This window comes from Aythya marila, assembly GCF_965140915.1.
Source record: "Aythya marila genome assembly, chromosome: 1".
In the NCBI taxonomy this organism is placed as follows: Eukaryota; Metazoa; Chordata; class Aves; order Anseriformes; family Anatidae; genus Aythya; species Aythya marila.
Genome location: NC_139042.1, coordinates 57,330,445 through 57,350,312, shown reverse-complemented (window position 1 = coordinate 57,350,312; position 19,868 = coordinate 57,330,445). Strand labels below are relative to the sequence as shown.

The window sequence follows — 19,868 nt, the reverse complement described above, 5'->3', positions numbered from 1 at the left end:
GCTAAGCAGGGATTGCGAATACCCCTTTTTCCCATTTTCCTGAAGAAATCTTCTAGCGACTATAGGGCCACCACTCCAGAAAGAACCAAAAGACAAAGTAGAAAACAAATTTTATTGAATGAGCAAAAGTCTGAAAGTACCCCGTTTTTGGTTTAACAAAAGCAGCGACCTACAAAAACCCTGCGTTCCATGAGAAATCAGTTTGAGTTAAAGAAACAAATCCTTGTGCAGGTACAGACAGCCACCCGCACAGAGGTACACGGGCTGAGATGGGTCTGGGCAAACACCTGAAGAAACTCCAAATCGGGGAGGGAAAAAAACAAAGGGACTGCACATAGACACCTGGAAAAACTTGAATCGTTTGCTGGCCCTCTAGAGGTATTGCAGAACATTAGGGATCGGAAGGGACCTTGAAAGATCATCCAGTCCAACCCCCCTCCTGGAGCAGGACCACCGAGATCAGGTCACACAGGAACGCGTCCAGGCAGGTTTTGAGAGTCTCCAGAGTAGGAGACCCCACAACCCCCTGGGCAACCTGTTCCAGTGCTCTGCCACCCTCACTGTGAAGTTTTGTCTCATATTTAAGCAGAATCTCCCATGTTCCAATTTGCACCCATTGCCCCTTGTGCTATCATTGGGTATCACTGAGAAGAGGCTGGCTCCATCCTCCTGACACTCGCTCTTTACATATTTATAAACATAAATAAGGTCACCCCTCAGTCTCCTCCAAGCTACAGACCCGGCTCCCTCAGCCTTTCCTCGTAAGGGCGATGCTCCACTCCCTCAATCACCCTCTTGGCTCTGCACTGGACTCTCTCAAGCAGTTCCCTGTCCTTCCTGAACTGAGGGTCCCAGAACTGGACGCAATATTCCAGATGTGGTCTCACCAGGGCAGAGTAAAGAGGGAGGAGAACCTCCCGACCTACTAACCACACCCCTTCTGATACACCCCACGGTGCCATTGGCCTTCTTGGCCACAAGGGCACAGTGCTGGCTCATTATCACCCTGCTGTCCACCAGGACCCCCAGTATATCATAAGGGCTGCTAGCAGTTTTCGGCACTTGCATTACCATCATACGAAATTAAAAGAGCAGCACAAAAACAACAGTTTTAAGATTGAACAAGGAAAAGAACTGCCAAGAGAATGCTGTGTTCAGCCAGCTCGTTGGGCTAATGGGTAAGGCAGCTTTATAAAACCGAATTTCCCAAGCTTGTGTTAAGCAAGTCAGTGCTCTCGAGCTCCCAGGATAAGAAATCAGCTACTGTACCCACAGAGCAAAAGCAGCAAAGAATGTCCCATCCCTGCCACCAGTGATTCCCCTCAGTCTAAAACAGGCATCCAGATAAGGGAAAAGGAACTGGGACCTACTTGACAGAATATGATTATCTGACAGAACTCTACTGGGAACTAGACTGAGAACATACATTCACTTTGTAAATCTGACAAGTTTTTTTTTCCAACCTGTGTGATTTTTCTTTGCACTGGATATCAGCAGCCTTAATAAAATGGACTGTTGAAAAGAAAGGCAACTATTTACTTTTATCCTTACACCATATGCAGAATAACCCTTTTTTATGAAGTCATATTACATTTTCATGCTTTTGAGTATTAAGTATTTTCAATTAAGTCTGATTATTACATTGACTAATTTCAATCTGCTCTTTTGTTTTCACAGCTCAGGATATAGTACAATTATTTCAAAAGAAGTGATTGTTTTTTCTGTCATATTTGCTTTTGATTACAAAAGTACAACAATCTGTGCTTATGTGTCAGTTTATGTATCAGATCTCATCCATTGCAACCATATAACCAGATTTATTCAATAATTATGAAGGTGTATTTTAAACAATAATTTTTATTCGTACATAACCTAGGACTAATAAATCCCTACCATGTCTTGATTAAAACTAACTTTGATATATCAACTCTACTATCTGAAGTTAATTTTAATCATTTCCATCATAATCATTATAGCTCTGATACCCACTGTTCCTTCTCTCATGAAGATTAGATTTTTTCCACGTAGATTCTTGATGGAAACCAGCACTGAAAGACCGACCCAGTCGTCCGTGCTGCTTTTTAGAGATATTGTCTTCACTCTCAGATTTGGCAATACCTTGTCCTTGTGTTTGGGATTGTTTATCCTGTCTGACATTTCCAAATGGAAAATTCCAAGGACCAAATCTTTGCCAGTTAAGTCTCTGAAAGGCAATGATGCAATGAAGATTTCCTCCAACCTAATCGAAGTAAAAAGGTTATTCATTAAATGCAGATAGACACTTCTGTAACATAAGCAGATATTTGAAATAAAGTTCCTTCAGGGTAACAGAATTCTTAAAACAGGAAAAAAAAAAAACAAAAAAACACAAAACACTACAACCACAACACCACCGTACCCACAAACAAACAAGAAACTTCTATTCAATCAATTTTGATCAATTTCTAGATTCCACTACTGTCTTTCTCATCTTTTTAAGTTATTTATTTTATCTTTCATGGGCTAGTATAACCTATCTTCTGCTAGTCTTTCATTCTCCAGCTATCATGCAAATTATTTGCTCCGGTCCCTTCTCGTGTTACTGACACGATCTTCCATAGTGTCTCCACATTTGAAATCATCTCTTCAGCCTCATAGACTGAAGATCTGGATTTCTCATAGACTTTTAATCTGGAAGTTAAATGCAACCCTTACCCACAAGATATGGCCCCAGCTATTGGAAAGACAGCTGTATGTATTACCAGTAAATAAAAAGAACAGATGCACATGCATTCTTCTAGATTTGATCCTACCCTACCGTATTTTCTTTCCAGATTACACACAGCTGGAAAGTCGTGCATCAAGAAGATGAGTCCATAATTTGTCTGTAGAATATTTCTATACTTGCTGAAGCTGTATTTTAAGCCAACAAGGTTAAATACTGTGACCAAATATATGGTATTTAAAGACATCCTGGTTTACCCTAGCATATGCCATGCTACTGCTATATCCTATCTTGTCCTGCAAGTAAATATAAATGACTGGTATTTGAGTATCCACATTTGACTTGCTTTCTGCAATAGTTAACACTTTTTTTTTTTTTTTTTTCTGTAAAGTTATCTTACACTGCTTAAGTATGAATAGGTTTCCCAAACTCTACCACAAATTTTCTTCCCACCTTGGTTAACTTTACCTTACCTTCTTTGTTTTTCGATGCTGCAATCCTCTCTCTAGGTGTCGAATATCTAGATATTCTGGATTTTGGGTATTTAGGTCAGTGACAATATCTGTCCACCTGCAGAATAAGATTATTACTACTTGGCTAACAATATGAAGCCTCACCACCACTAAGACTGCTGTACACGCATGTAAACAGAGATCTGAGTCTTTAACAGTGATTTAAAGATAAACAACTGTATAAAGATTTAAAAAATGTCTCAGTATTGGATATCAAGCTAGATATAAAAGCGCCACTTTTAATCAAAGCTTTCAGGTGATTATTGCTGCTCTTGGCAAACAGCTTCCAAAATGAGTAAGAATATCGTGAGTCATTAGTTGCATTGCTTAGCAAATCACCAGTTTGTTAAAGGGAGAAACAAAGCATTTTAGGCAAGGAGAAACGTTCCTTTTACTGTATTTAATCCTCTTGCTGTTTTGTAGTATTTCATTTGAACCCATGTTTTGCTCATCCACTGTGTTCACCACACAGCTCTCACCGTAACTCAGGTTCCATTCTATTCAAGTCTCATTTGTAATAAACTACCCCATTTACTCAGATCTTCAAGCTTTCATAGCTCCTTCTAGTCTAACTGAAACAAATATCCCCACATTCTACACATCTGTAAGCCTTCACATCGCCTTTCCAGTTCTTTCAATGTCTAAATACTTGTTTAACATAACCTTCCAAGTTCAGAAAATAGATTTTCACCCCAACCTTTTTCCCCTCCTACCTGAAACACAGAACTTTTTGCGAGCTCCTGGTGGGACTAAAGCAGGAAGACAAATGTCTCCATGATCAAAAATAATATTACAGACTTTGTATTATGTATTCAAAAAGCTTTTGCTGTGCCATCTGTAGCTCATACACCACAGGACAAATATCTGTCAGCAGGATGCATAGTATTTTGTTTTTCAACACAGCAACCAGTGCATAATATGTTTCTTATTTTGTTGCACTCAATCTCAGGAGTCCAAAATATGCAGGTATTTACAGCTGTGAATATAGTCACATCACCAAAGAAAATTAAGTTTTAGGTACTGGAATCGATCTGACTGACTATGAAACCAGATCAGATAAGCACTTTCAAAAATTTTTTGCAACACAACTGGGAAAATAAAGAGGAAACGAAGCAAGTTTTGTGTGCTTCTTCTTTCTCCAAACAGCTCTTTTCCCAATGGAGCAAAAACTACAAAAAATCACTCCAGCATTAACTTCTGTGCATAGCGAAGAATTTATTTGGTAAAACTGGAACTGGTTTCCTGAGCAACAGAATTCTTTTGTACTGGTCCCTCCTTCCAGGAATTAGTATTAAGCATTATGAACCAGCATGTCAAGTAAAGCTGAGAAAACTGTTCAATTAATTTATCATGACAAATATAATCAATGAGAATTTTATCTAGAACCCTCTAGCTATGCGTTTGTGTCTAATTTAGTCATCAACTTCTTAGGAAACAGACTTCATCATGAATATAAGGGAACAATGCAGCAGATTACAGGTTGTACCAACACCTACGCTAGGAGATGTTGAGATATCCAGTGCACCCCCAACATGTAGCCAAGTACTTCATCAGTTGCAGCATAAACTCATCCAAGGTTCACATGGCCTATAAATCACAATTGGCATGATTGCAGGCACCCTGCGTGTCTTTTCTGCCTGCCAAGCTCTGTCACACTCAAGAGAAACAGGCTTTGGCTTTCAGCAACCAACACGTGTCCTGCCACATGATCTAAAACTGCCAAGCTAGCCTTGAGGTCAAAAAGAAGTTTCTTATTAAAGCACCTGTTTCTCTTAAAACTACAGTATATTTGTTCTTTTGAACAAATAAGTCAGTCAGTAGCTCTGAACAGATACATACAAATTGTTCTTAAAGAAAGAACATTTAGAATTCCTACCAAGTAACATACCTTTTACAGTGTATCGTTGGATGTTTTCTGCTTGGCTCTCCAATTAAGATCCAATATTCTACTTCTTGCTGCAAGACACGACCTCTGTTCAATAGAGGATACAATCCCAGTAAGATTTATTGTGCATACTAAAGAAAAAAGAGATTAACATTCTATACATACATGTACTCTTTTTTTTTTTTCTTTCTTTTTTTTTTTTTTTAAGGATTATCTGTGTTTTTTTTTTCTCACCCAAACTAAAAACAGCTCCTCTAGCATTTTCAATTGCCTACAGGGAAGCTTTCTGTTTCACAAAGCTTGAAAGCAAGACAGAAGAGCTATTGCTTATTATTTGGGAGAAAGACAAATCTTCTTCAAAAACAGTGTTACTCAGTTAGCCGGTCTAATGTAATATAAAACATATGCAAAAAAAATGCAAATAAGAGTTGTGGAAAGCCACATGAGGGAGAACAAACTTCTTCTTCCCGAGTTCTGACTTCTACCAGAGCTACGGAAGAGCTCCTTCCACTCTTTGCAAACTACACCCCGCTTAATAGTTATTACTAAAAGCCACAGGGTAACCTGGATGAAAATAACTGGTAACTTCAACCGCTTCCTCCTAAGCATCCAACACAGTAAAAAACAAAACCCTCAACTGATACTGATTCAAGTTAGTTAATTTCAAGATACTTAAAGCCTGTAGTAGCTGGTTCAGGAAAAATTCGTGACAGACCTAAGGGCAGACTGATGAGATACGGAGGCTTGTTCTGCGACTTCCCGTGTGTAATTATCCTGTGAAAAACTAATTTATTTTCAACCATGACAAAACCTAAGAATTTTCTGCAGTAGTCATTAGGCAGCATACATATGGCCTTACCGCTTGCAACAATTCGTTTACTTGCTCTTAAAATTCCCTGTAAAATATCAATGTATGCCATCATTCTACAGGCAGGAAACCAAGACACAGGATAGATTAATTGACTTACCTAAAGTCACACTGGAAGTCTGTGGTTGAACTGGGAACTGAACCCAGGTCTCCCGAGTCCAAATCCAGCAACCTAAGATCATACAGGAAGTCTGTGGGTGACCTAAGAACTGTCTACTAAGCTCAGCCTAGCAGCCTATCTACCCATTTCTTTTTAACCTTAAATGTTCTTAGTTTTATTTTCAAATAAAAACTTCTTACAACTAGAATGCAAAAACAGGTAAGCAAGAACTGCTACAGAATCTATTGACCGTGCTTCTGGAGTCTAAACATAATTATTCCCAGTAAGATATCAGAAGATACAAAGAGAACAGGATGCTTCACTAGTTTGAACTCAAGCCTAAAAGAAGAATATATAAGCTCCTTGAACTCATTATTTCATGTTACGTTTTTAGGAGATAAAACCTTTTTTTAGGGGGAAAAAAAAAAATCCAATACTGACTTAAAAATAACATCACAGTACATCTCCAAATCATTTCTCTTGTTCATTTCTAACCAATATAAATTCAAACTAGATATATAAGGCATCGTAAGCTCCTACACATTGAACCACACTTCTTCTCTAACTGCACTTTCAATCTAGTACACTTTTTTTTTTTTTTTTTAAACTCCTTTTCTCTCCCAGTGAACATTCTTAGTAAGTGATGGAGTAAGCAAGTCATAAACCTTTTGGTAAACTTAAGCAGATTGATGTGTTGGACTTCTATTTGGGACACGTTTTCTTAACTCTTGTCACTCAAATGGCATGCCAATGTCAATGAATGGAATCATAATTAAAAAACCCACACCTTCTGTATTCTTTTGTTCATATACTAAAAGTTTTCATTAACCCCTTGGTCACAGCCTCATGCTGGGAACAAATGAGATTCATATGATTATGCTTTATTGCCTCCACACAAATACCACTGTGAACTTTAGAAGCCAAGCTAGCATTCTTCATTCCTTGACGTGACACTACAGCTTTCAACACAGCAAAACACAGGCTGCTTGGTAAGCAAAATGCAAGAATGAGGCTCGTCTTGCATCAGCAACTATTCTCTTCATTGCTTAGTACTCCATGCTATCAGTATCTGCTAATTTTGTCAGAGATTTTCTTATGCTTATTGATAATACTACTAAATATTGACCAACAGGTGAACCTTGAGACTGCAACACAAACCTGCAGCACATACTGTGCTTGCAAGCACTTTGAGACAGGAAAAACAATTTAATTGTATATGATTCTGTGAACGATGCAAAACTTAGTAGTAGTAGTACTATTATCATCATTGTTGTTGTTATTATTGTTATTATTATCTTCCTGTCTTAATAAACTGTCTTTATCTCAGCTCACGGGCTTTACTTTCCCGTTTCTCTTCCCCATCCCAGAGAGGGAGGGGGGGGAGGGTGAGCGAACGGCTAGGTGGTGTTTAGCTGCCAGCTGGGTTAAACCACTATAAAACTACACTCAGCGTATCATACAGCAGCAAGTAAAATGCCTTACAAAATCTCAGATAAAATTTGCTAAGGCTGAAAATGTTCAAAATCTTGAGACAATCTGTGCTTGTTTTTGTTTTTTAAATCAAGGATATCCCCTAAATTCAGTATGAATACCAACGATATTACCCTTGTTTTAAACCTGTATCAACTATCCCATTATTTTATCCTGCTTAACCCTGTCACCCTGACAAATCTGAAATTATTCAAGTTGTCATATTTTCATTCTAAAACAATTGGCAAATCAAGTTTCTCCTGGTCTTTCAAAACTACTTCCTCATTGGAAGAGTTGTTTAAAAGAGCCAAACATCCTATGACAGTCCAGAGATCCCTTCAAGCTTCTCCCTCTCCCTCTTTTCAAGATTCTTGGTAACAAATTGTTCAGTTAGCTTTATTTTCCTAAACCTTAAATTCCCGTTTTATCATCATCATCTTTCTTAGTCAACACTGAAAAAAAAAAAAAGTACATGATCACCATACTGCTGGCTGTACTACAAGATCCTGTTTTCCCCATCCACAAACATTTGTTTCTGCAGTTACAGATTTCGTATTTACTTCACAATGGATTAATATCACTGCTAGGCTTTTTGCTTCTCATTTATAGAGCAAGTCACACACAAACTCAACTGCAGTCACCTTACTTTTTTCAGTATACAAGGTTGTATTTTTCAGGCTAGCTTTCTTTATTTGCCCTTCAGGCAGATAACTACCTTACCTACACATCTTTTAGCATCTTCTTAGTACCAGTATGGTTTTCTGTTTAAATTCTCTCAATCTAGCTTGTTCAGTTGTGTTTAGTTTTGTTAAGTCAACCCTTTCAAACTACAGCAGTGTTTTGCTATTTCAAACATAAATGCTTTTACAACATACAATGAAATGTTATTTTAGGGAAAAAAAATGCTATCAACTTCACAGGAAATTCTTTTTTGTACATTTCTCCCCTAAGATAAGCATAAGCATATCATCTTACCTATACGCTTTACTAGCTTTTACTGGGGTTGCTTCAAATCCAATTGGACAAAAATAATGGTTCTGGCAATGGTAGATGTAGGCCATTGATTCCTCTTTCAGTCCACGTGTTAGCTTTGCGAGGGCTCCCAAGGCTACAAAAGAAAGTTAATGTTACAGTCCACAGTGCTTTGGATCCTCCATATCATATTTAGAAAAAGAGACTTATTTCCTAATATAAAATAGTTACATCTGCTTTTTGTTGTTATTTTTTTTTTTGTTCGCTTGTTTTCCAATTAGAGGACGTGATCTAACAGCGCACACAAAATACAGTGCTCATTTAAAACTTGTAACCTAGTTTGTGTCCTGCCTAGTAGAAAAAAAAAGTTCAGATCTGTCCCACAGTCTTTTCTAGAGAAATGGAATATACAGTATGCATTATATTTAGACCAAAAACATATTAAAAATTACTTTTTTCTCAAAAAAAAAAAAAAAAGCAAAAGTATCTCAACTTAGGAAATACACATTAAAACATAAGGCAATCCCACTGCTCTAGTCAGACGAAGTCAGATAGCAATGACACTACTGAAACACCTGAAAGCTTTCAAACACTTAGGTGTCATGAGCTTCTTAAGAGTCTCGGAATCACCTCCCATATTGAGGATACCATATTCTGTAACATAACTACAAGGCTCAGTTTCAAGGAATGTGAGAAAAAATGCTGAAACATGGTATTCCATTTAAGAATTTCAAAAAATAGCTGAACACACAACAACTGATAAGTGAAGAACAGTTTGCTGGGATTCTCATTTTAATAATCTGCCCCATAACTTTTTTCATCGTGGTTTTATCCTTTTAAACTACCCTTCCAGTTAGAAGACAAACAGCCAAACTGAGCCAAAGGCTAATAAATTGTATATAAAACCCTAACTTCTCTTTAGATAGCACACTTAAAAGCACGCATAAAAATGCAGCTTGAGCAGCAACTTAGAAGTAATTACCTAACATTTAGAGTCAAATGTTAGCTAATGGCAGGTATAACAAATGAGTGCACTAACTTAAATATGTATTTTTAGAAGTACAAAACATTTAATAAAGGTATTACAATAATACTTTGGTGCTGTATATTCTAAATTTTTATACAGAGATTTCCAAAACGTTGAAATAAAAACGTGTTGCTCCCCTGGCATTACAGCAAATACCTCTTCTAGGAAAACTGGATACCTTAAAATTCCATCTTTGTGATTGAAACCACACAGAATCAGAGAATGCATCTTATTTTTTAAAGATTACAGATGAAAGTATTAGCAAAATAAGGGAAAAAGTAAAATTAGAAAAAATCAGGCAATTTGGAGTTATTTGATACCTTATCTGAAACTGGAAACAATACTAACAATTTGTCCTGTCAAATGCTGCACATTGTGGGACTTTTCACTTTATATACTGTAAGATGAATGTTTTAAGATTAGCTGCTTACCAGTTTCTCCAGCTGTCTTGTTCTTCCCATGAGGTTTATACAGAACATATGAGCATCCCTTGATATGGAAGTGATCATTTATTTGCCTAAACCATCTGAAACAATAAGCTTAAAGATTGTAGTAACTCAGTAGTTATTAAATGCAATTTTCTTTTCTCACACTTCTCTCTGCTGGGCAGTTTAGAAAACAAGCCTCAGTGTATTACTAAGCACCTGCCACACTAGTATACAAATTGCAGATGACCAGGGTACATAATACAAACGGATCATTCTATGAACGTAAATATTCGTAACCTTTCCTTTCACTTTGCTTTTCCAGACCTGATACAGAACCATAATAAACAAAGGGCTAGATTTAGAAATGTTGGTCCTATTCTGTAGAATTCAGTCACATCTAACTTTCAATTACTCAGCCTTTAGAAAGGCTCTCAAATTATTAAGTGCTAAGCTTTAGCCATGATTTGTAAGGTGTACAACAGGAATTTTCTAAGACATTAGAAGGCAGGAGACTTCAGTGGGACATTCTGCATAGCATGTTGGGCTTCTGTCATACAAATTTTACATTCCCAAAGCATTACAGCAGTCTAGTACCAGAACTCCTCACAGCAGAAAGTGACAGTAGATCTGACAAGAGGATTTTGTCTCAGATATTTACTTCACAGCATTACAAGATTCAAATTCACCTCCCCAAAGATAGCACCTCAGTCATAAAACTATGTTATGATGGGTTTGTCTCTCAGTCCTCCTGTTTTCCAGTCTGCCAAATGCTTAAAATGATTTGACCAGCAAGAAAAACAAATAGATAAATGAGGGTAACTTTTCTGCAGCACATAGGGCACTCAGCATGGAACAGAAAGAAGGATGCCAGGTATTACTTTTTGCTATACAGACTGTTGGCATAAAGAGACAGAATATTCTGTCAACTTGTTCTATAACGGCTGACATACTCCTAGGAGATGCAAAATCTGTATCTGAGTCTTCTAAGGCACAGAAGGAAGTTTTCATGACAGTCTTCAATGATCTAGACAGTATGCTACTATTTAAGAACAGACTGCTCCCACATTTTCAATCCAGTGCCCACATTCTGTGCCAAAACATATATGTTACATTCAAAAAATACTAACTAGATGACATGTGATTCACAAGGCTAGTACAAAACTGCAAGATTTTTGAATCTCATAAATGGGTAACACACCAAAGCCTTTTTAAGATGTTCAAACCTCGAGGCTCTGTTTAATTCTAAAAGTTCTCTGAGTTTAGTAAAACATGGAATGGACAAAGATTTTAGACCTAACTCCTCAAAATCAGGAAGCAGCAGAGCAGAAAGGAAATAAATTGAAAGTTCAAGCCTTCTGTAATTCCAGGATGAGATGTCTGGGTGAATATGGGTCTAAACAGCTCCTTTGCTCAATGAACTCATTATCTCATTTATATATATATATATATATATATATATATATATATATATATATATTTATATTTTTTTTTTTTTTTTTTTTTTTTTTTTTTTTTTTTAACACAAAACTACTGATGTATGAAGAGCCATTTCAGGCTATTTTAATGACAGTAACAGGCATTTAACAAAGACAAGAAAATGAGGGTAAAGAACAAAATGAAGGTAAAGAACAAATTTCCTAACCACAAGATGGATTCATTGGAGTATTATACAACCATTAATCAAATTGAAACAAAAAAATTAATACAATTTCATGTTCTCATGATCTAACAACACCTGCACCATACATAACAGCTAGTGTAAAAACCCTTTGAAAAGTTGCATTGGATACTGTCAGAGCACCCAGATACGCTCTGCTATTTTAAAACTTAAGATGACTATTTTTTTTTTTTTTAAATAGATGAATTACTACCACGTCTTTAGAGATTGTATGATCTAGTTTTTTATCATGACAGTTTTGCATATATTAACTATTTGGCTGCATCAAAAGAATCAACCATACCTCATTAAAGTTGTATTTCCAGTAAATGGACCAAACCTAATGTCTTCAAATGGGGGTTGAAAACCCAGTATGTGTAAAGCTTCTTCTTGAGTAATAGGTGGCAAACTGGAAATAAAGATGTATAATAAAGAAATTAACACCACATTTTAGACTATTTAGAGGAAAAAAGTAAGTGTGACTTACCTGCCAGCTCCCAGCGTACTATATAAGAAATTCCAGCAAGATACTAATGAAGAAATTCCACAAGAAGTTTTATACTGAGGTCGGCTAATACAATACCTAAAACACAAGAACAACAAACACATCAGTAAGAATTCTTTACTTGGTTACTCGAGCAACCTGAACTTCTTTTCTTTGTGTCATGCCCCTGAGGTGCCAAGCTCTACTACAAGGTTTCACTCTGATTGTATAAAAGAATGCATATTTAAAACAAACAGACAAAAAGGAGCAAACATACTAATATATTTCTTTATGCTTGTCAGATATTACTACTCACTATCATACAAACAGGTCAAATTTCTAACAGCACCATAGGAGTTCTGTACAAACGATCCTGTAGGAAAAACGGTTCTATACTAATACAACATAGTTTGATCCTGTCTCTTCTAACATATGATCTTCTAGTAAACTGAGTTTGTGACAATCTAACAAAGAATGCTGTCCGGGCTTCAGATTCTCTAGTCTAACTTCCTAACGTCATAGACATACAATAAGAACCAGAGGAGTTCATTAAACTAAGTGAACTATGTTCATATGATATACATTGAGAGAACTGACAGGTTCTGATCTAGTATTTCCAACTTAAAACAAAAATCAGGAGTAATATATGTATCAGCTCGACACTTAATTTTTGCATGACTGTGCTTGTGAGCTTGCAACTTTTCTAAACACTGAACCCTCACATAATTTTTTTCCATATTGAAAGAAGTTATTTAAAAACAAAAATGTGTTTAGAATTTCACAGGATGGGAGGGAAGCTCTTCTTCTTTCTTTACTTTAGAAAGTAAGAGATTTAGTGTGCGTATGTTTAGCAAGCCCATAGAGTAGATCTATTAAAAATGATTAAGATATAACTCGGGAGTCTTAAATAAAAGAACCAGCAATGGTGTCTACCTATAAATTTTACAGGGATAACCTTAAATGCATTTCGTAAATACTACCATCTCCGGAGGTCCAACACTTTCCTCTCCTTCACATCCTCAAGAGCAGAGCGCTGAGGACACTCCCTGTATTGTTTGCTTTTTTTTTCCACAGATTTTTTCTTTGTCGCTTGTTTCTTCATGTTGCCTGCAAAGCAGATTTCAGAAATAAATAAATGAGGAATCCTGTTTACCTTTTACATCTTTCTCCATACATATTTTTAGTAATAGCATGCACCTCAAATAACAGATGATGGCTGTGTTAGTACGTGCAAACTGGGACTAAACATTAATTGATGGATAAAATAACCATTTTGGTTATTGGTTATTTGGTTATTAGGGATTTGTAAAATCCCAAAGCACCCGTTAGGTACATAAACAATGGCATGTTTCTCTGGGAAGAATTAATGATGATCTGCTCAACTGTTCAGAGAAATCAGTCAATCTGAAAACTTCCTAATGAGTTTTATCAGCTGTCCCATAAACACATTCTGTGAAGATCCTAAAAGGCTGAAAATATGTTGCCAAACTAGAGAGATCAACATGAACCTCCCATCACAGAACATTAAATGCACAGAAAAATACAATTGAACATTTGCTTTTCAAAGCCAAGCTGTGTGACCAGCTACTTTCTGATTAAAACTTATACACCCATTCAGTAAGACTAATACACCCCTAAAGCCACTGAGGCAGTGAAAAAACAAAAAGAGTTCAGTCATGTGTTAGAGCAGAAATATTTGTTCAATTATGAAGTCTTCATATCCAAATAAAATATAATACATTTTAGAGAAACTGACCATCCTGGAAGATGTTATCATTGCTTCTTATATTTAAGGACACTACCTGTACACATGAAAAAACAATGGCAATTTTCCAAATTCCTATTTAAGTTTTGCTAAACTGGTCTCACAATAAGACATATAAAACTGCAATTTGACTAGCTAGCCAACACATTAAGGGAAAAAAAAAAAAAAAAAAAAAAAAGAAGCTATAAGCAGATGTAGATAAGCAAAGAATTACAAAACGAAACCATGTGTGTATGTGAGCGTGATTCACAGCAGCAGTCTGAGAAAGCACATAGGAGGCAGCAAAGCCAACTATAACGAAATGGGCCCCCTAATAGCGTAAACATACAGCAAATGAAAATATACACAACTTCATTAGAGAAACCAACTGCTCTCCTAGATAATTAATAATTTCATTTACTTCTTGTAATGAATAAAGCATACCTTTATTTTCAAAACATATCTATGAAGCATCCTCAAACACTTCTGCAAGTGACAAAACTGTACTTAACAGGTAGAAGTAATCATTGCATAACGCACCGGGTTCTACTACAGAAGTTTTTAAAAGCCACCAAAACAAAACAAAAAAAAAAAAAAAAAAGAAAAGAAAAGAAAAAAAAAAACAACCTACACAGTAAAGTACAAGCAAGCCTTGTTTTAGAGCCACTTATCCAGGCAGCTACATTTGGCTTTCATTCCTCCTACCTCACTCTCTCCTTTGCTGATGAGCAAGTTGTTTGTTTGAAATGATGTGCAGGCTCTCCTACAGCACTCAAGTAATGTGAGTTGCTGACCTTCCCTCTCCAAAACCAAGCTCTGAAATGAATCCTTTCTCTAACACAACAATCCAACGTCCACCACCTCACCTGCTTTGTTCTTATGGTTTGTGGTCACGCTGTTGAATTCTGACTTGTCTATTTCCCATGCCAGTGGCAGCTTTCCAAGACTGCCAGACAAGTCTTCCAAGTTAGAATCTTCACCGTAGATTATGTCTGAAGCACCAGTTTGAACACCCAGCAAGCTAGGTGTGTTATTTCCAACGTTTAAGGCAGCACTGCTTGACAGGCAGGCACTAACTGAAGCACTTGGGCTTTTACAAATAGATGTTACTCTGTTTAAAAAAGCATAGTCTGAGCAAATGGTATAAAATTTCTCTCGTGTATGAGTCACAGGACATCCCCATGGGTAATGCCCATCTCCCCTAGACACCAGCGATGCAGTGGAGGTATCTGACATGCAGTATGGCTTTACAGGATCATGAAGAGAAGCTTCTGGGGATTCTTTTCCAGGTTTCTTTCCAGTGTTTCCATTGTTTCCAGAACCATTCTCCTTTTCCTCTTCCGAAATGTTAGGCATTGAATTGTATTGAAAGAGTATTGCACAGCTATGAATATTTTGGTTTATGTGGTGATTAGCACACAGTTTGCATCATTGCCTCCATTGCCACTGCAAGTTATTGATGAGGTACCTGAAAGGAAACGAGATGTTAGTACTGGTGCCTTAGTCAACCTAAAAATACACACGAAGAAATACACATTTCTGAGCCTGCATACTAATACATTGAAAGACCTTTCAAAATATATCAAAACACACATCTAAGCGTCTCTAGAATTCTATAAACAGCACTTTTTATCATTTCTGAAGTGCCAACCACCACAGCGATACTGCAATGGGAACATCATGAGTAAATACCCTCATAAACCTGCACAGGAGCTCAACACGGATTGTAACGGCTCCCTACACTTACATAATTGTGGTTGATTACTCCTGCCCCCTTAAGGTCACAATACCTTGCGCAGATAAAGCATAAAATAACTTATAGAAAATAACAGACCACTAAATCGCTTAATTTTGAAGCAGCCTGCACACTTCTGCCGCAGGCAAAGTTCAAGCGGGCAGAAAATGGCAGTAACCCTTATCCCTGCTCACAGCAAATCGGCAAAGCCACCTTCAGTCCGCTCCACCGCCTTCCTTAAGAGGCGGTCAGGGGCTCCCTCATATCTTTGCGTGCCTCTTATTCTACAAAACGGGTGGGGGGGGAAAAAAAAAAAAAAAAAAAAAGAGAGAGAGAGCAACGCCCGGCAGCAGCCCCGGGGTCCGGCCACCATCCACCAAGGCCCCTCACAGGCCGGGGAGGGGGCTCCGGAGGTAACGGCCGCGGGGGGCTGTGGGGGGGGTGTTGAGGGCTCCGCTCCGCCGCCCCCGCCCCTGCCCGTTACCTGCGCGCCTCCCCGCGGCGGCGGAGCGGGAACGAGCGCGCGCCGGAAACGGACGCGGCGCGCGATGGCGGGCGGAGGGAGGGGGGCGCCTGACGCGGTTGCTGCTCAGTGTCCCCCCCCCCGCTGCTCCCTCATGGTCTCGTCCGGCGGGCCGGGCCTTGCGGGGGGATGTGGGGGAGGCGGGCGGGAGAGGCAACGGGGAAAGAGCGCGGGGGGGGAGGGGGGTTACCTGCATGGTGGCTGCCGTGTGGAGGGGCGGGGCTGTGTGGGAGGGGAGCGCTCTCACAAGCGCTCACGGAGCTGGCGCAGGGAGCCCGGGCTCTCTCGGTGTCCGTGGGGCCGCGGCACAAGCGCAGCGACGATGCTTCAGGAAAACTGCGTGAGGAGACAAAAGGTTATTTCAGAAAACAGCGTGTAGAGGTGCAGGAAATGTTTTCTTGCCTCATCCTTGCAGTGATGTTTTCAACGTCAGCAAGTACGGTGACTGAAGACATGAGTGGGGCGCTTTGGGCACAGCCACAATTAATTAAAATTTATTTATATTAAAATAATGCGATTTATAACATTAAATAATCATTTATATGGCTCACTGTGGTTATTCCAGAATTAAAAAAAAAAAAAAAAAAAAAGTGAAAAACTTGAAGTGTGTTGCTGAGAAAAGATTCAGCACTAGTACAACGTAGTGCCCTCAAACCTGTGCCCTCAAACACATCCCCTAATCCGAGCAAGTTTCTGTGAACAGTGCTTCAAATAATGGCAATAAGAGTTTAAATCTCCTCAAAACTCCTCAGAAAATCTCCTCAAACACTGGAGTTGGTTGGTAGTTTTCAGTGATTGGGTTGAGCAAAGCGGCAAAAGCTCTGTAGGGCTCATTGGCAGGTCAAAGTTTGCCATCCCATGCCTATAAATACGACAAGCCCTATATCAAGTTCAGGATTTTGTGTGGCTTCATCCTAAAGCAACCTTCCTCTCGGATGGAGAACAGAACCCCTCCTGCCTTTGCCAGCTGGAAGCCTGTTGAGCCTTAGTCGGCCAACAGCCTTTGAAGTAATTAAACAATTCTGCCTCCAAAGCATTTTTCACTGAGCCAAATTACAAGCATTGGGATAGCAACAATGTTGGCTTTGCCAGCCAGAACTAAAATTAGGTTACATGATTTATTTTACAGCTTGTTTGGGTGCTGACAAATAGTGCCAAATCTGTACACAGACTCCCCAAGCTGTATTTATGTGGGGGAAGGAAAACTGGAGGAAAAAGACAGGACGGTTGAAATGTGTCACCTTTATTTCATTGCTGTTGCATTTTCCTTCATGTGTCAGTGCTCCCCTACTAGGAAGAGATAGTACACGCTTGGATTTCTACAGCTATGAAGTTTATTTTTAAGCAAAAATATCTTTAAAGTTCTATTAAAGGAGACTAGCTTGTTTCAAACAGCAAAGCATAAGCTGAGAAGGAGTGTGATTTCATCCTGTAAAATACATCCAGAAAGTAAAGATGGGGGAGAGAGAGGAGCTAAAGGATCACAGATATAAAATATGGCCTGCATAATTTTTTAGATTGGAAATTGGAAGTCTTCTATCTTCCATACTAGTGGAATGCAGTCCTGAAAAATCATGCCAATAAGAACAGCAGGAGACAAAAAATAAATTTTTAAAAGTTGGAACTTAACAATTTTTAAGGCATTTTGTGATGAGGTTGCTCCTTGGAAAAGACTAAATTTATGGGCCCATTTGGCCCTTGCTCAGCCTGTGATTTTCTCAAAGGAATTGATTTCTGTGTGCTTTTTATAAATACATTTGCAGTATTTCAAAATGCAAAATCTCTTCAAAATTCAAGATTCCTTGATGATGATACTCAATGTTTCTGTATTGTTTGCCTTAAAGAGAGAAAAACAATAAAGAGGAAAATTGGAAGTATCTCATGGAATTGAAGTTCTCGCAGAAAGAAGCTTTAATTTTGAGAAGGTTTCCATAGCTGTACAAGAAAGAGAAGCATTTGAGTATGTGTACATATGCATTTAAGAACAGTGCCAATGTCTGCATTTGCTCTTCTGTGCGATAGGAGTTGCACTGCTTTCAGTCTGGCAATAGCCATGATCAATTTCAAGAAACTGAGAGTTCATTTTAAACCTCTGTCCCTCAAGTCTTAAAAAAAAAATAAAAAATCTCTGATTGATAGGATAAATATTCTGGTATTTTCCACGTTGTCTTCCTAATTTGGAAATCCAGATCTTCCTCATTCAATGTTTCTTAAGAAATTTTCATAAGAAAACTACTGGTGCTATCATACGAGGGGAATATGAGAAGTCCTCTCCATTTAGCTCTTAGCAAACCTGTGGGTCCACCTCCTAGGAGGATGTAATTAGCAGTACACACTACACCCACAATGCTGATGAAACCCAAGTGGTCATGCAGGAGCCACCAGGATCTCATTTGTTCCAGACGCACCTGCTGCACTGCCTGTGCCTCATTACTGCGTTATGAAGCACAGGGCAGCTGCTGAGGACTTTCCCTAGCATGACTGTCCTTATCCACACTGGATGTACACAGGTCCCATGCCTGGACATTTGGTGCCTCACCAGCACTCGCAGCTCTGCAGTGCCATCCCACCAACGCACACCTTGTGTAGTGTGCCAGCTCATCAAGCCAGAGCATTTCCTATTTCTTCTCTGCAGTTCAGGGTCTTTGGTGGGTCTTTGAACTTCCTTGAAGACAATCCTGTAGGTTTCTGATGCAAGAGAGGCTCCAGGATTTGCTCAGAGCTGCAAAAACAACTTGTTAATCTGGACTTTTTTCCACCTCTGCTGTGCATTATATCCCCATTCAGAAAAGGTGATTCACTCTAGTTTCCACAATTTCACCCCACTTTTAAAAAACAAACAACAAAACAGATTTATATACATACATATATAATCATTCATAAAAGCAGAACTTTATAGCCAAATTCAAACCTTGTAGAGAAAAAAAAAATGTAGAAACACATAGATGCATAATTGCCATTTGTCCACCTTAAATTGCCTTGTCTTGCTAGCTTCTTGATAACCTAGAAATTCCAGAGTTTTCTGGAGCGACTGCTGAAATAGGAAATGCTGGATAGTTAGTAGAAGCAAAATCAGCATATTTATGTGTGAACTGCTTCAGTAAACCTTGTGTCTTTTTACCCTTTTTATCTGTTCACTAGGTCTGGGGGTTTGGACTATTTTATGGATGAAGACCTGAATGTATAAAAGGTCTGGTTAACTGGTTATCGCAGTGGGCATGGAGCCTCCCTCAGGATTGCGGTGATGAAGGTGGCATCCCAAATGGTGATGCTTCTGGAGAGATTCAGGACCATGACCTCAGTCACAGGACTCTGCGTGGGGAGGATTTTACACACATATTTTCTTGACCGTAAACTCATTTCCCACACCGCTGTTACATGGGCGGTGCCAAGCACTGAGGGGACTTCGATTCGTGACATGGCTGCATGATAAAAAATAAAAAATAATAATAAAAAAAATACACGGACCAAGCCGGCTTTGCCGAGCTTCTTTCCACTGAGGTGGTCCCGGGGGCTGGGGGTCTTTGGGGCAACGGCCGCCAACGGCCAGCAACGGCCGCCAACGGCCAGCAACGGCCGCCAACGGCCAGCAACGGCCGCCAACGGCCAGCAACGGCCGCCAACGGCCAGCAACGGCCGCCAACGGCCAGCAACGGCCGCCAACGGCCAGCAACGGCCATTGCTGAGGGGACTACATCTCCCAGCAGCGCCGCGGCCGCGGGAAGTGCGGCACCACCCGCCCCTCGGGCAGCCGCCGGT

At 39.0% G+C, this 19,868-nt stretch overlaps 1 protein-coding gene across 4 annotated transcripts; it reads right to left on the bottom strand.

Annotated features, from left to right (window-relative positions):
- Positions 1-114: 114 nt before the first annotated feature.
- On the bottom strand, positions 115-16,154 carry BIVM (basic, immunoglobulin-like variable motif containing). 4 transcript variants are annotated; one of them, XM_082772386.1, is made up of 11 exons: positions 16,071-16,154; positions 14,718-15,319; positions 13,088-13,214; positions 12,111-12,206; positions 11,928-12,032; positions 9,970-10,064; positions 8,515-8,647; positions 6,070-6,141; positions 5,105-5,188; positions 3,178-3,274; positions 115-2,239 (listed from the first exon to the last, which is right to left on the bottom strand). In XM_082772386.1, exons 2-11 carry the CDS (start codon positions 15,205-15,207, stop codon positions 1,949-1,951), a joined length of 1,590 nt encoding a protein of 529 aa, XP_082628512.1. In that variant the 5' UTR covers positions 15,208-15,319; positions 16,071-16,154; the 3' UTR covers positions 115-1,948. The 4 variants fall into 4 exon arrangements, with proteins under 4 accessions (XP_082628512.1, XP_082628513.1, XP_082628514.1 ...); XM_082772387.1 differs by lacking the exon at positions 16,071-16,154 and adding an exon at positions 15,800-15,950; XM_082772388.1 differs by lacking the exon at positions 16,071-16,154 and adding an exon at positions 15,781-15,857.
- Between the last annotated feature and the right edge of the window lie 3,714 nt (positions 16,155-19,868).